The sequence below is a fragment of the Dendrobates tinctorius genome, unplaced genomic scaffold (genome assembly GCF_039654945.1).
Source record: "Dendrobates tinctorius isolate UK_male_01 unplaced genomic scaffold, ASM3965494v1 ptg000005l, whole genome shotgun sequence".
Lineage (NCBI taxonomy): Eukaryota > Metazoa > Chordata > Amphibia > Anura > Dendrobatidae > Dendrobates > Dendrobates tinctorius.
The window spans coordinates 6,479,504-6,492,881 of NW_027361673.1; the positions used below are offsets into that span (position 1 = coordinate 6,479,504).

Below are 13,378 nucleotides of genomic sequence, written 5' to 3' on the forward strand. Positions count from 1 at the left end.
TACCTAAAAAAGAGTATTGGAGAAACGTTTAATAGATCAGAGTAGAGTCTAACTTGTCGTGGTGGCGGCTTAAAAAATCTTTTGGCCAAAACAAAAGCTGCTGGCTATGTATGGTGTTAGATGGGAGCTGTCATTATGCGATTGGTGAGGATGTGGTACAGAAATTGAGTTTTTCCAATAGAGGGCGGTGGGACTGCGGAAGGTTCCAGAGGTGGAGATGGAGCTGGGGTGAAGCCATGGGGCCCGGAAATTCCTGCTGGAATACAACTGTAACATTCTATGACACTTTAAGTGTATCTAATCGCAGAACATGATACACTCAATGTATCTAACCCCAGCTTGTGATGCAGCGAGCCACACCAACACAATCTGAGCTGCCGTTCATACTTGGCGAGGCTACTTTCACATTAGCGTTTTTTAACGCTGCGCTTTGTGCGAAATAGAAATGCATGCAAAAAACGCATCATGCGTTTGTGTTTTTTAGGCATATGCGTTTTAACCAGTTTGTAGCCATGTCAACTCTTAAAACGCAGGCGTGCGCATGTCCATGCGCACGCCTGCGTTCCCATAGACTGCAATGTTATTTTTGCACATTCTGTGTGCTAGCATGCGCATGTGTTTTTTTTAAAGCAACATGTTGCGTTGGGCGCTGCTAGGCGCACACTACAAAAAAACGCATGCGCACGAAAACGCATACGTGCGTGTGCAAACGTTGGCAGTCACCAACAAAATGGCCCCTACCTGTGATCCTAAACTTCATCCTGTCTTTCTTTTTTTGCAAACACCCAGATTGGGCGGGGAGCAGTGACATCACACACATCACGCCCACATTTACTGCAGTCGTGACGTGAGCTAGCTGTACACCAGGATTTCATTGTAAATTTCAGCATCTGCTCCCCCTTGTGTTTAAAAGTGGAAATACCAAACATTTTTTAAATATTTTTTCATATTTTTACTTCATTAAAAACAAATGACAATATTAAAACAAAAAAAACATTAACTCCTTACATTTTTTTAATTGTTGAAATGTTTTTCTTTTTTATTTTGACGGCATCTTCCTTTCAAGGGTGATCTTATTATTATCTGAGCGGACAGTACAGAGATCTTTCTAACGGGGACATCCTCTCCATCTAGAGGAAAGAAGGTTTAAATGGGGTCTGTCTGCCCCCAAATGGCCTTAAAACTGCCTAAACATTTATATAGAGGACCTAGTACATATTTCTATCATACTAAGCAAGTATAGCTTATCTTTATAGCTAATTAAAAATCTACTTTTTGTTCATATGCAAATGAGGCCGATTCGGTGCACCCTTGGCGTCTCCTATGGCTTGGTTAATAGTCGTGCCCACCTATTTGCATAATAAAGAAGGAACCTCACATTGACAATTAGTGTGACCAGTAGAAGCGCTACTGCAGCGTGAAGCGGCTGTCGGCCATTCCACTCCTGCTCCCATCCTCCCGATGTTTTAAAGTATGGGAATAAAGACATTTTTTTAACCGGTGAGTGCCATCCGTTTCTTTCAATTTTTGTATCTATTGTGGCTCTTTTCTTTGGCGTGGCACGCCGGCTCACGGAACACTTACTGCTGTATATATGCCTGCAGTATCAGTTCACGCAGTACCTGTGCGCTGAGTGGGCTTCCCCGCCGTGCGGATTTATACTTTGTTGGAGATATTAGGAGCTAGGTCGCCTATATTAATGTTGAGGCTGTTTAAATGCCGTTTTGAGGATTCCCTTTGATCATAATGGCAGATGCGATTCTTTATGGAACTCTCTGCCACATAATCTTCTAACCGGTTGATTCACTACAAAAGTTCAAGGCCTGGGTGCCTTCCTAGAAAAATAGAATATTCCAGATTATGGGTGCTAGATTCAGTGATAGGACTAGTCGGATTGGCCCTAGTATGCTATATTAAGGCTACTTTCAGACTTGCGTTAGGAGGTGCAGCGCAGGGCCGCTGCTAAGCTCCGCCCCTGGCCGCGCCCCCTCCGGTCAGCTCCTCCTATGGGCGCATGACGCTGCATGCGACAGGCGTACCCTATATTTAGCGTTGGGTACGCTGGCCGTGCGCTGGTATGGTTTTGCTGACGCGTGCGCCCTTTTGGCGCACAAAAATGCGACACGGTGCATCAGATCCTCTTTGCACACACTATAAATTGGTTTCTGCGTCTCTCTCCACGTTACAGAATTGCGATGTATCCGTGACGTTCGGATGCTATCCTGTGGCTCCGATTTTTTTCTCGCACTCGTAGACTTGAATGGATGGGTCTCATCCGATATATGGAAGGAATCGTGCACGCTGCAGCTCTTTTTTCACACACATATCCGGTCACCGAACAGAATCGTCTCTCCGCACTGTCCCAGCTGCTCCATTGAATAACATTGTTCCGGGTTCGGTCTGTTTTTACAATAGACATCGACAGTAGGGTAGTGTGAATGAGTCCTAGTGTTACTCCTGTTAGATGTGTCAGCCAGCAATGTATCATGTGGACACTGAGGGTGTAGAGAGAACTCATCTACCACTAAAGTGAATGTCCACTGCTGAGCATAGCGCCCCCTAGATTAGTATGATCGGTTAGGCCGCCTGCTGACACTACGATACAATGGTGATGTCGGCCCTTCCAGGTTACAGAGAAGCCGGCCCCATGACTGATCACTGCACACAGCGCAGCCGCCGGCGCGACCTGACAGCAGCGATGGAAGTGGACAGCAGCACCAAGGAGGGAGGACTGGGAAGAAGAAGGAGGAGGAGGAGGAGAGAGGCAGGGGAGGCGGTGATGTGCTCCAGCTGCCTCCCTGCTGGGGGATCGGCTGCAGATCTCGTCACCTCGCCCAGGGATCTGTGCACCGGAGGAGGGTTGGGGGCATTCTTCTCCCCGGGCAGGCTCCAGGGCTCCTGCAATGTCCGAGGCGGCTGCAGACGGAGGCTCGGTGGTGGGCAATGTGGCGCCCCAAGGCTCTCCGGCCGTGGTGGTTGCGGCAGCAGCGGCTACGGTTGCAGCCGGAGGAGCAGCCCGGGGAGCGGAGAGTCCGACTGTGGGAGGTGCTGGAGCTGCACCGCTGAAAATCGCTGCTAAAAAGGGGCAGCACCGCTCAGCCCCCCGGGCCAAGAAACTGGAGAAACTCGGAGTGTACTCCGCCTGCAAGGTAACGTGAGGGAGGAGTGTGTGACGGTGACAACGCTGTGAGGAGGAGTGTGTGACGGTGACAACGCTGTGAGGAGGAGTGTGTGACGGTGACAACGCTGTGAGGAGGAGTGTGTGACGGTGACAACGCTGTGAGGAGGAGTGTGTGACGGTGACAACGCTGTGAGGAGGAGTCTGTGACGGTGACAACGCTGTGAGGAGGAGTGTGTGACGGTGACAACGCTGTGAGGAGGAGTGTGTGACGGTGACAACGCTGTGAGGAGGAGTGTGTGACGGTGACAACGCTGTGAGGAGGAGTGTGTGACGGTGACAACGCTGTGAGGAGGAGTGTGTGACGGTGACAACGCTGTGAGGAGGAGTGTGTGACGGTGACAACGCTGTGAGGAGGAGTGTGTGACGGTGACAACGCTGTGAGGAGGAGTGTGTGACGGTGACAACGCTGTGAGGAGGAGTGTGTGACGGTGACAACGCTGTGAGGAGGAGTGTGTGACGGGGCCAACGCTGTGAGGAGGAGTGTGTGACGGTGACAACGCTGTGAGGAGGAGTGTGTGACGGGGCCAACGCTGTGAGGAGGAGTGTGTGACGGGGCCAACGCTGTGAGGAGGAGTGTGTGACGGGGCCAACGCTGTGAGGAGGAGTGTGTGACGGGGCCAACGCTGTGAGGAGGAGTGTGTGACGGGGCCAGCGCTGTGAGGAGGAGTGTGTGACGGGGCCAGCGCTGTGAGGAGGAGTGTGTGACGGGGCCAGCGCTGTGAGGAGGAGTGTGTGACGGGGCCAGCGCTGTGAGGAGGAGTGTGTGACGGGGCCAGCGCTGTGAGGAGGAGTGTGTGACGGGGCCAGCGCTGTGAGGAGGAGTGTGTGACGGTGACAACAGTGACAGTTGTTTGACGGTGCCAACACTGTGAGGAGGAGTGTGTGACAGTGACATCCTCTTTTGAGGTCCACTCTTTCAGTATCTACTCTCCCTCTAATCTCCAAATGGCTGTCATATACTGACCTCCGGGCTCAGCCACTGCCTTCAATGACCAATTCTCCACCTGGCTTCTTCAATTTGTCTCTGCTGACATCCCCACCATCATCATGGGTGACTTTAATATCCCTACTGACACCTGCCAGCCAGCAGCCTCCTGTCCCTTACTTCATCCTTTGGACTTACTCACTGGTCCTCCACAGCCACCCACACAGACATACATTAGACCTTATCTTCACCCGCCTCTGTTCCCTATCTAATCTCACAACCTCTCCCCTCCCTCTATCTGACCACCACCTACTCACCTTCTCATCCCTGTCCTCCTCACCTGCCCCCCATGTCAAGCCACTAGCACATCCTCGCACACCTATACATTCACAGACTCTCAGATTCTCTTCTACCTCTGTCCTCCATATCTTCACTCCACAACATGGACAGCGCCACCGCTTTCTAAAATGCCACTCTCACATCAGCCATAGACTCAGTCTCCCCTCTCACGCTTGGCAAAGTGTGACGAATCAATAGGCAACCCTGGCGCAACAATCTCACCAAAAACTTCTACAATCATCCAGGGTTGCGGAGCGGCGTTGGAAGAAAACACGCCTGCAAAAAGACTTCACTGCTTTCAAACAAGCTACACTTGCCTTTCAAATTAGCCGTCACCTCTGCTAAACAGACCGTATTTCACAAACCTTGTATCTTCATTATCCTACAACCCAAAACAACTGTTCAGCACATTCAACTCTCTCCTCTGCCCACCACTGCCACCTCCAGCTCCCCTCATCTCTGCCAAGGACTTTGCCACCTACTTCAAAAATAAGATCAACCAAACAAGGCAAACCTTTACTGCTCCACCACCCCAACCACTCCATATACCAGACCTCTGCCCTTCCCTAATAACCTCCCTCTCCAACACCACTGAAGGAAAGCTTAAGGCCCCGTCACATTAAACGATGTCCCAGCGATCCTACCAATGATCCGACATGATGGTATCGCTGGGACATCGTTAGGCTGATAGCTGGTGAGCTGTCACATAGACAGCCTCAGCGATCAGGACCAGCGACGCTGGTTTCCAATGTAAACGTCGGGTATCCAGGAACCGCGGCTCCTGGATACCCGCTGTTTACCTTGGAAACCAGTGTACACCCTGGTTTCCAAGGTAAACATCGGGTATCTAGGAGCCGCGCGACTCCTGGATAGCCGACGTTTACCTTGGAAACCAGCGTGTACGCCGGTATCCAAGGTAAATAGCGGGTATCAGGAGCCGCGGCTCCTGGATACCCGACGTTTACATTAGCAACCAGCGTCGCTGATCGCTGGTCTCTCGCCACATGCAGCGATGCGCGCTGGGCAGCGGGAGACCGGCGATCGAAAAACGGCCCAGGCCGCTCGAGCGCGATCAGCGATAACTGGCAGGGGGGGGCGGTCGCTGATCCCCGTCACACACAGCGATCTCGCTGGTGAGATCGCTGATGTGTCACAAAATCAGCAATCTCGCTAGCGAGATCGCTTAGTGTGATGGGGCCTTTACTCATCTCCTTTCCAAATCACAAGTCACCACCTGTTCAATTTACCCCATCCCTTCCCACCTGCTCCGCAACCTCACTAGCACGCTCATTCCAGCCATTAGCCATCTCTTCAACATATTTCTAGCTTCTGGTAACTTACCCTCTGCCTTCCAACATGCCACCACACCCATCCTCAAAAAAACAAACCTTGACCCAGCTGCTATGCTCAGCTATCTCCCCATATCACTGCTCTCGTTTTCTTCCAAACTCCTTGAACAGCATGTCCATGCTCAACTTTCCTCCCACCTCTCATGTAACTCCCTCCTTGACAGGTTCCAATCTGGCTTCCGTCCCCACCACTCCACCAAAACTGCCCTAACCAAAATTACTAATGACTTACAGCCAAAGCTAACAGACAGTTTTTCATCCTCCTCCTTCTCGACCTGTCCTCTGCCTTTGGCACAGTCGACCACTGCCTACTGCTACAGATTCTTTCTTCCCTTGGCATCAAAGACCTTGCCCTGTCCTTAATCGCCTCTTACCTTCCCAACCGCACATTTAGCGTTTCCCACTCCCACACTACCTCCTCATCCCTCCCTATCTCTGTTGGAGTTCATCAAGGCTCTGTCCTGGGGCCCCTACTTTTTTCCATCTATACCCTTGGCCTAGGACAACTCATAAAGTCCCATGGCTTCCAGTACCACCTGTATGCGGACGACACTCAGATCTACCTCTCTGGCCCAGATGACACCTCTCGGCTGTCCCGAATCTCGGAGTGTCTATCAGCCATATTCTCCTTCTTCACCTCTCGCTTCCTAAAACTCAATGTAGACAAAACCAAACTCATCATCTTTCCTCCATCTCACGTATCTTCCCTACCTATTATGGTAAACGGCATCACGCTCTCTCCCGCACCTGAAATCCGCTGCCTTGGAGTAACTCTCAACTCTGCCCTGTCCTTCAAACCACATGTCCAAACTCTTAGCAGAAAAAGTAAATTAATGTGCATGCAAAATGTAATTGCATATGAACACATGACCTTTACACAGAGAAAACCAAAAGCAAAACACAAAACAAATATCCTGGAATAAAAAAGTAAAAAAATATATTGCAAAAATTGCATGAAGGTAGTAATAATAGTAATAATAAGGGTATTTAGTTAACATAATTTTGATCAAAATAATGTAGAAGCCATCCCGCCACGTCACGGCAACCCTTGTGGGACAGTCCTAACTCTTGTATTTAAAACCTTTCCACTTGCCAAGTGACGTAAATGTGAACAAGGACAGAGGGACTGAACCACCAGTAATAGTATGGGCCAGACAGGATGGATTTTCCAACTCAGAAACAGGGCGGTCACACCCTTATATGCACAGAATGCACAATGAAACAAATGAGAAACTGGGTCTGAGCAGAAAAAGTAAATTAATGTGCATGCAAAATGTAATTGCATATGAACACATGACCTTTACACAGAGAAAAGCAAAACACAAAACAAATATCCTGGAATAAAAAAGTAAAAAAATATATTGCAAAAATTGCATGAAGGTAGTAATAATAGTAATAATAAGGGTATTTAGTTAACATAATTTTGATCAAAATAATGTAGAAGCCATCCCGCCACGTCACGGCAACCCTTGTGGGACAGTCCTAACTCTTGTATTTAAAACCTTTCCACTTGTCAAGTGACGTAAATGTGAACAAGGACAGAGGGACTGAACCACCAGTAATAGTATAGGCCAGACAGGATGGATTTTCCAACTCAGAAACAGGGCGGTCACACCCTTATATGCACAGAATGCACAATGAAACAAATGAGAAACTGGGTCTGAGCAGAAAAAGTAAATTAATGTGCATGCAAAATGTAATTGCATATGAACACATGACCTTTACACCGAGAAAAGCAAAACACAAAACAAATATCCTGGAATAAAAAAAGTAAAAAAATATATTGCAAAAATTGCATGAAGGTAGTAATAATAAGGGTATTTAGTTAACATAATTTTGATCAAAATAATGTAGAAGCCATCCCGCCACATCACGGCAACCCTTGTGGGACAGTCCTAACTCTTGTATTTAAAACCTTTCCACTTGTCAAGTGACGTAAATGTGAACAAGGACAGAGGGACTGAACCACCAGTAATAGTATAGGCCAGACAGGATGGATTTTCCAACTCAGAAACAGGGCGGTCACACCCTTATATGCATAGAATGCACAATGAAACAAATGAGAAACTGGGTCTGAGCAGAAAAAGTAAATTAATGTGCATGCAAAATGTAATTGCATATGAACACATGACCTTTACACAGAGAAAACCAAAAGCAAAACACAAAACAAATATCCTGGAATAAAAAAGTAAAAAAATATATTGCAAAAATTGCATGAAGGTAGTAATAATAGTAATAATAAGGGTATTTAGTTAACATAATTTTGATCAAAATAATGTAGAAGCTATCCCGCCACGTCACGGCAACCCTTGTGGGACAGTCCTAACTCTTGTATTTAAAACCTTTCCACTTGTCAAGTGACGTAAATGTGAACAAGGACAGAGGGACTGAACCACCAGTAATAGTGTAGGTCAGACAGGATGGATTTTCCAACTCAGAAACAGGGCGGTCACACCCTTATATGCACAGAATGCACAATGAAACAAATGAGAAACTTTTTTATTCCAGGATATTTGTTTTGTGTTTTGCTTTTGGTTTTCTCTGTGTAAAGGTCATGTGTTCATATGCAATTACATTTTGCATGCACATTAATTTACTTTTTCTGCTCAGACCCAGTTTCTCATTTGTTTCATTGTGCATTCTGTGCATATAAGGGTGTGACCGCCCTGTTTCTGAGTTGGAAAATCCATCCTGTCTGGCCTATACTATTACTGGTGGTTCAGTCCCTCTGTCCTTGTTCACATTTACGTCACTTGACAAGTGGAAAGATTTTAAATACAAGAGTTAGGACTGTCCCACAAGGGTTGCCGTGACGTGGCGGGATGGCTTCTACATTATTTTGATCAAAATTATGTTAACTAAATACCCTTATTATTACTATTATTACTACCTTCATGCAATTTTTGCAATATATTTTTTTACTTTTTTATTCCAGGATATTTGTTTTGTGTTTTGCTTTTGGTTTTCTATGTCCAAACTCTTGCCACCTCCTGTCGCCCTCCAACTCAAAAATATTTCTAGAATCCGTCCCTTCTTCAGCCCTCAATCTACTAAAACTCTTGTCCATGCCTTCATCATCTCCCACCTTGATTCCTGCAACACTCTCCTCTGTGGCCTCCCCGCCAACTCTCTTGCACTACTCCAGTCTGTCCTCCACTCTGCCGCCCGACTAATCCACCTCTCCTCGCTACTCCCCTGTTTCCCCCCTCTGCAAATCCCTCCACTGGCTCCCAATTCCCCAACGAATCCAGTTCAGACTACTAACACTTACCTACAAAGCCATCCACAACCTGTCCCCTCCCTATATCTCTGAACTAATATCCCAAAATCTTCCCTCACGTAATCTTCGATCCTCCCAAGACCTCCTACTCTCCTCCACACTTATTCGTTCCTCACACAACCGCCTCCAAGATTTCTCCCTAATATCCCCCATTCTCTGGAATTTCACGCCTCAACACATCCGATTATCCACCACCCTCGGATCCTTCAGACGGAACCTAAAAACCCATCTCTTCAGGAAAACATACAGCCTGCAATAACCATTCTGCCGCCTCACCACCGCCCGAGCTGCTGCACCCCCGACCTTCTGTCTCTTCCCCATTATCCCGTAGAATGTAAGTCCGCAAGGACAGGGTCCTCTCTCCTCTGTACCAGTCTGTCATTGTGAATTTGTTTACTTTCAACGATATCTATAACTTTGTATGTAACCCCCCTTTTCATGTACAGCACCATGGAATTAATGGTGCTATATAAATAATAATGATGAGGAATGTGTGATAATAACAATTGTAAGGAGAAGTGTTGGATGTTGGCAACACTGTAAGGAGTGTGTGACAGTGACAACACTATGAGGAGGAGTGTGTGACGATGACAACACTGAGGAAGAGTGACAGCATTGTGTGGGGAGGAGTTTGTGATGGTGACAAAAATGTTTGAGAATGATAATGATAATACTGTGGACTGACTGATACATTGTTGTGGTATGATAGCACAATAATGTACAGAGTAATAACAGGCAGGGCAAGGGCTGCTGGCACAGTTTTATACCAATGTAATAAGAAAGGGTCAGCACTGCTGACACAGCATTATACCTGTGTACTCCTAATAGTAATAATGATAAGTCACACAGCCCTTGTTGGTAACTAAACACTGAACTGGTGGAATAATAAGAACACACTGGGCACTGACAGAACTGTTTCTAACATTGTGATGATAAAAAAGTCATTGGGCACTAAATGCTGACATAATGTTTTACCAGGGTAGTAGTAAGAACACGCTGGACACAGACTGCTGCCACAACATTTTACCAGCATAATTTGTATCTATTAACAAAATGCAAAGTGAATGAACAAAAAAATAAATCTAAATCACATAATTATTGGTGTGCCCACCTCAAAGCATCAATTCTTCTAGGTACACTTGCAGACAGTTTTTGATGTATCTTGGCAAGGAGGTTGTTCCAAACATCTTGGAATACCAACCACAAATCTGTGGATGTAGACTTGTGCAAATCCTTGACTCATGTAGTACCAGACAGACTCAGTGATGTTGAGATCAGGGCTCTATGAGGGCCTTATCATCACTTCCAAAATTCCTTGTTATTCTTAACTCTCAAGAGGAGTCTTAATGACATTGGCTGAATGTTTGGGGTCATTGTCCTGCTGCAGAATAAATTTGAAGCCTCCCTGATAGAGAAGTTTCGGCCTGTATTTCTCAGCATTGAGGACACCTTTAATCCTAACTGAATCCCCAACTCCATTTGCTGAAATACTGCCCCAAGCTTGCAGGGAACTTCCACCATGCTTCACTGTTGCCTGCAGACACATATTATTTATTATACTGCTCTCCAGCCCTTTGACCCTTTTGATACAGCATAATATTTCAAATTTTGCTTCATAAATCCAGATCTCTTTCTGGCATGTTTTTTGCACCCCAGTTCCTATATTTTCATGCATTATAAGACACTTGTCCTTGTTTTATTTTGAAGGTATTGGGTATTTGGCTGCAATTTTTCCATGAAGACCACTTCTGGCCAGACTTATCTGAATAGTAGTTGGGTGTAGCTGGATCCCATTGGTTGCTGCCAGTTCTGAGCTGATGTCACATAATGTGCCTTTCCAAGTTACCTTGGCCAGCCACTGCATCTACGAACCTTAATATTGCTCATGTCTTAAGATTGACCAGCACAACAGGAAACCCTAGTCTGCTTTAAAATCTTTGTCAGGGAGAGACCTTATTGATGAGGTATGTCTACCTTGTTCCTTATAGCGGTGCTCAGTCTTACATAGTGTGTGACCTGTGACATGAAACTGTCTTCCACAACCTTACCTTTGTTGGTTGTTTGGTGTGATTGATTACACCTACATCTGACTATAGTCCCTGACTTGGTGGAAGTTTACCTAGAATGGGAGATTTGATGCTTTGATGCAATTTTTAAGGCAAATAGAGGTCACACCAAATATTGATTTTATTAACATTTCTCTTTTGTTAATTCACATTGTATGTTGTTAATTGATAAAAAATAAACTATTAGCACTTCTATGTTTTAAAACATTTTTAATTTGCCGCATTTTCCCCACACCTGCCTACAACTTTTGCACACTATTGTTTGTATAGAGAGAGGAAAGCTTCAGAGATCCAGTATGTGCGTATATATAGCCATATAGTGCCATACATCCTACAGTACATAATAATCTATTGCAAGATGCCTCTGTATGCCTCTAAAACGGCATGCCTACATAAATGGATGTTAAAGGGCTCTCTTGGCCTCTGTTAATAAGGGCCCATGGGCACATTTGACATATGCACCAAGAGTTTTTTGGTTACGGGATATTGTGGCTACTGTGAGAATTTTCATTGGTTTCTGTTAAAGTAGACTGACCGTACTTTTACTTTTTACATGCATGCTTTTCTTGAAACTCCTCCCATGGAAATACGGGACTTGGTACTTCCAGTCTCAAAATGGACAGGTGTGCTATTCAGCAGGCTACACAGTGTGCACAGATATGGCTGTATATCAGATTGCTTGTTCGGTAATATTGATCCTTTGATTTATCTTGTATGTTAATCCCTTAAAAGGAATCTGTCGTCAGGTTTTTGCTATGAAATCTGAAGACAGTATGCTGTAGGGGTGAACACACAGATTTCAGAAATGCCTCTCTTACCAACCTCAGTGGTTTTGTTTACTTGCAATGATTGTTTTAGCACCAGGAGCTTATCACTGCTAGGACACAGCTGAGTGCATGCTAGTCTGACACGCCCCTTCCTGTGATAGGTACCTTACTCTCTATGGACTTTGTACATACAGAACCTAGTGTGGGCGGGGTTCGCTTTCTCATCTCTGCTGCATTGCTAAATCTAAAAACTCTGATTCTGTCAGAACGGCTGCACCTAGTAAGCCATTTGATATATTGTTGGATTCAGCATCTCTTTGCCTATATCCAGCTGCTCTCAGATGAGGTGGCAAAAACCTGCTGACAGATTCCCTTTAATTCTTGTTTCAATTCTGAATTGTGACTTCCCTGCAGAACATTGTTAGAAACACAACGCGGTCTTTCTACTAGTTGTCCCACTTCCCTTTTGAGGTCCTGTCTTTTGCCGCATTGAGAATATCAGCTACATCCACATTTTGTGCTGGGCCGTAATACTCAATGATCATGTTTTCCATTAATGTATTTTGTCTAGTCATGAACGGGAAGATAGCCATGCATTCATGTGTGAAGGTAAATCCAGCATGTTATGTAACACGGAAGTCCTGGCAGCTATTACCCTGTATATGGGTTCGAATTATTGACCTATCAGAGTGAAAGTGGCAGAGTCCTGTGTTGTATTTGGGATCATTTCCCGGACAGCTGTAATTATAATACGCGTCTCAGATAATTGCATTACCCTATTCTACAGTCCAGCGCCGGAGATTCCAGAAATGCCCCACATTGGGTCCATCATGTGAGCGATGTGGTGTCACAGTTACAGCGCCTGGATAAGTCCTATTCCTCAGTGAGGCTGTATACAGGATCTAGTTTAAACTGGCACTTTTTCCTAATAAGCTCTGTGGCCGTACTAAGGGATAGATCAAGGGCGACATTCAGTGAAATTTGTAGTTCTGAAACACTTTAGTGTATGTCCACATTGGTTAGGTAAATCAGATTGCTTCATTTTATAATATCAGCACTTTGAATTTAATTTTATGTAATCTGATCCACATCATCAGTTTGTTAAAGGGAACCTGATATCTGATGCATAGTGGCTGATCCACGGGCAGTATGCATCCGGCACTGGCTGCACAATTTAAAGGGAATCTGTCACCTATTTTTTCGACTATCAGCAGCCGGCACCACCATCAAGGGCTTATCAGCATTCTGTAATGCTGTAGATAAGCCCCCCCCAACCCCAACCCGATGTAACCTGAAAGAGAAGAAAAACGAGTTATATTATACTCACCCAGGGGCGGTCCGGGTCCGGTTTTAGTCCAATGGGTGTCGCGGTCCAGTTCTGCGCCTCCCATCTTTTAGCGCTGACGTCCTCTTCTTTGCTTTCTGTCGTGGCTCCTGCGCAGGCGCACTGCTATGCCCTGTTGAGGGCAGA

General features: G+C 45.9%; 1 protein-coding gene across 1 annotated transcript in view; it reads left to right on the forward strand.

Moving 5' to 3' along the window:
* The first annotated feature begins 2,531 nt into the window (after positions 1 to 2,531).
* The window catches only part of KAT2B (lysine acetyltransferase 2B), a 171,512-nt gene continuing 160,665 nt past the window's right edge, over positions 2,532 to 13,378 (forward strand). The window contains exon 1 of the mRNA XM_073568154.1: positions 2,532 to 3,149. Coding sequence (XP_073424255.1) covers positions 2,904 to 3,149 — 246 coding nt within the window. The 5' untranslated portion in view covers positions 2,532 to 2,903. The remainder of the gene's footprint in view (positions 3,150 to 13,378) is intronic.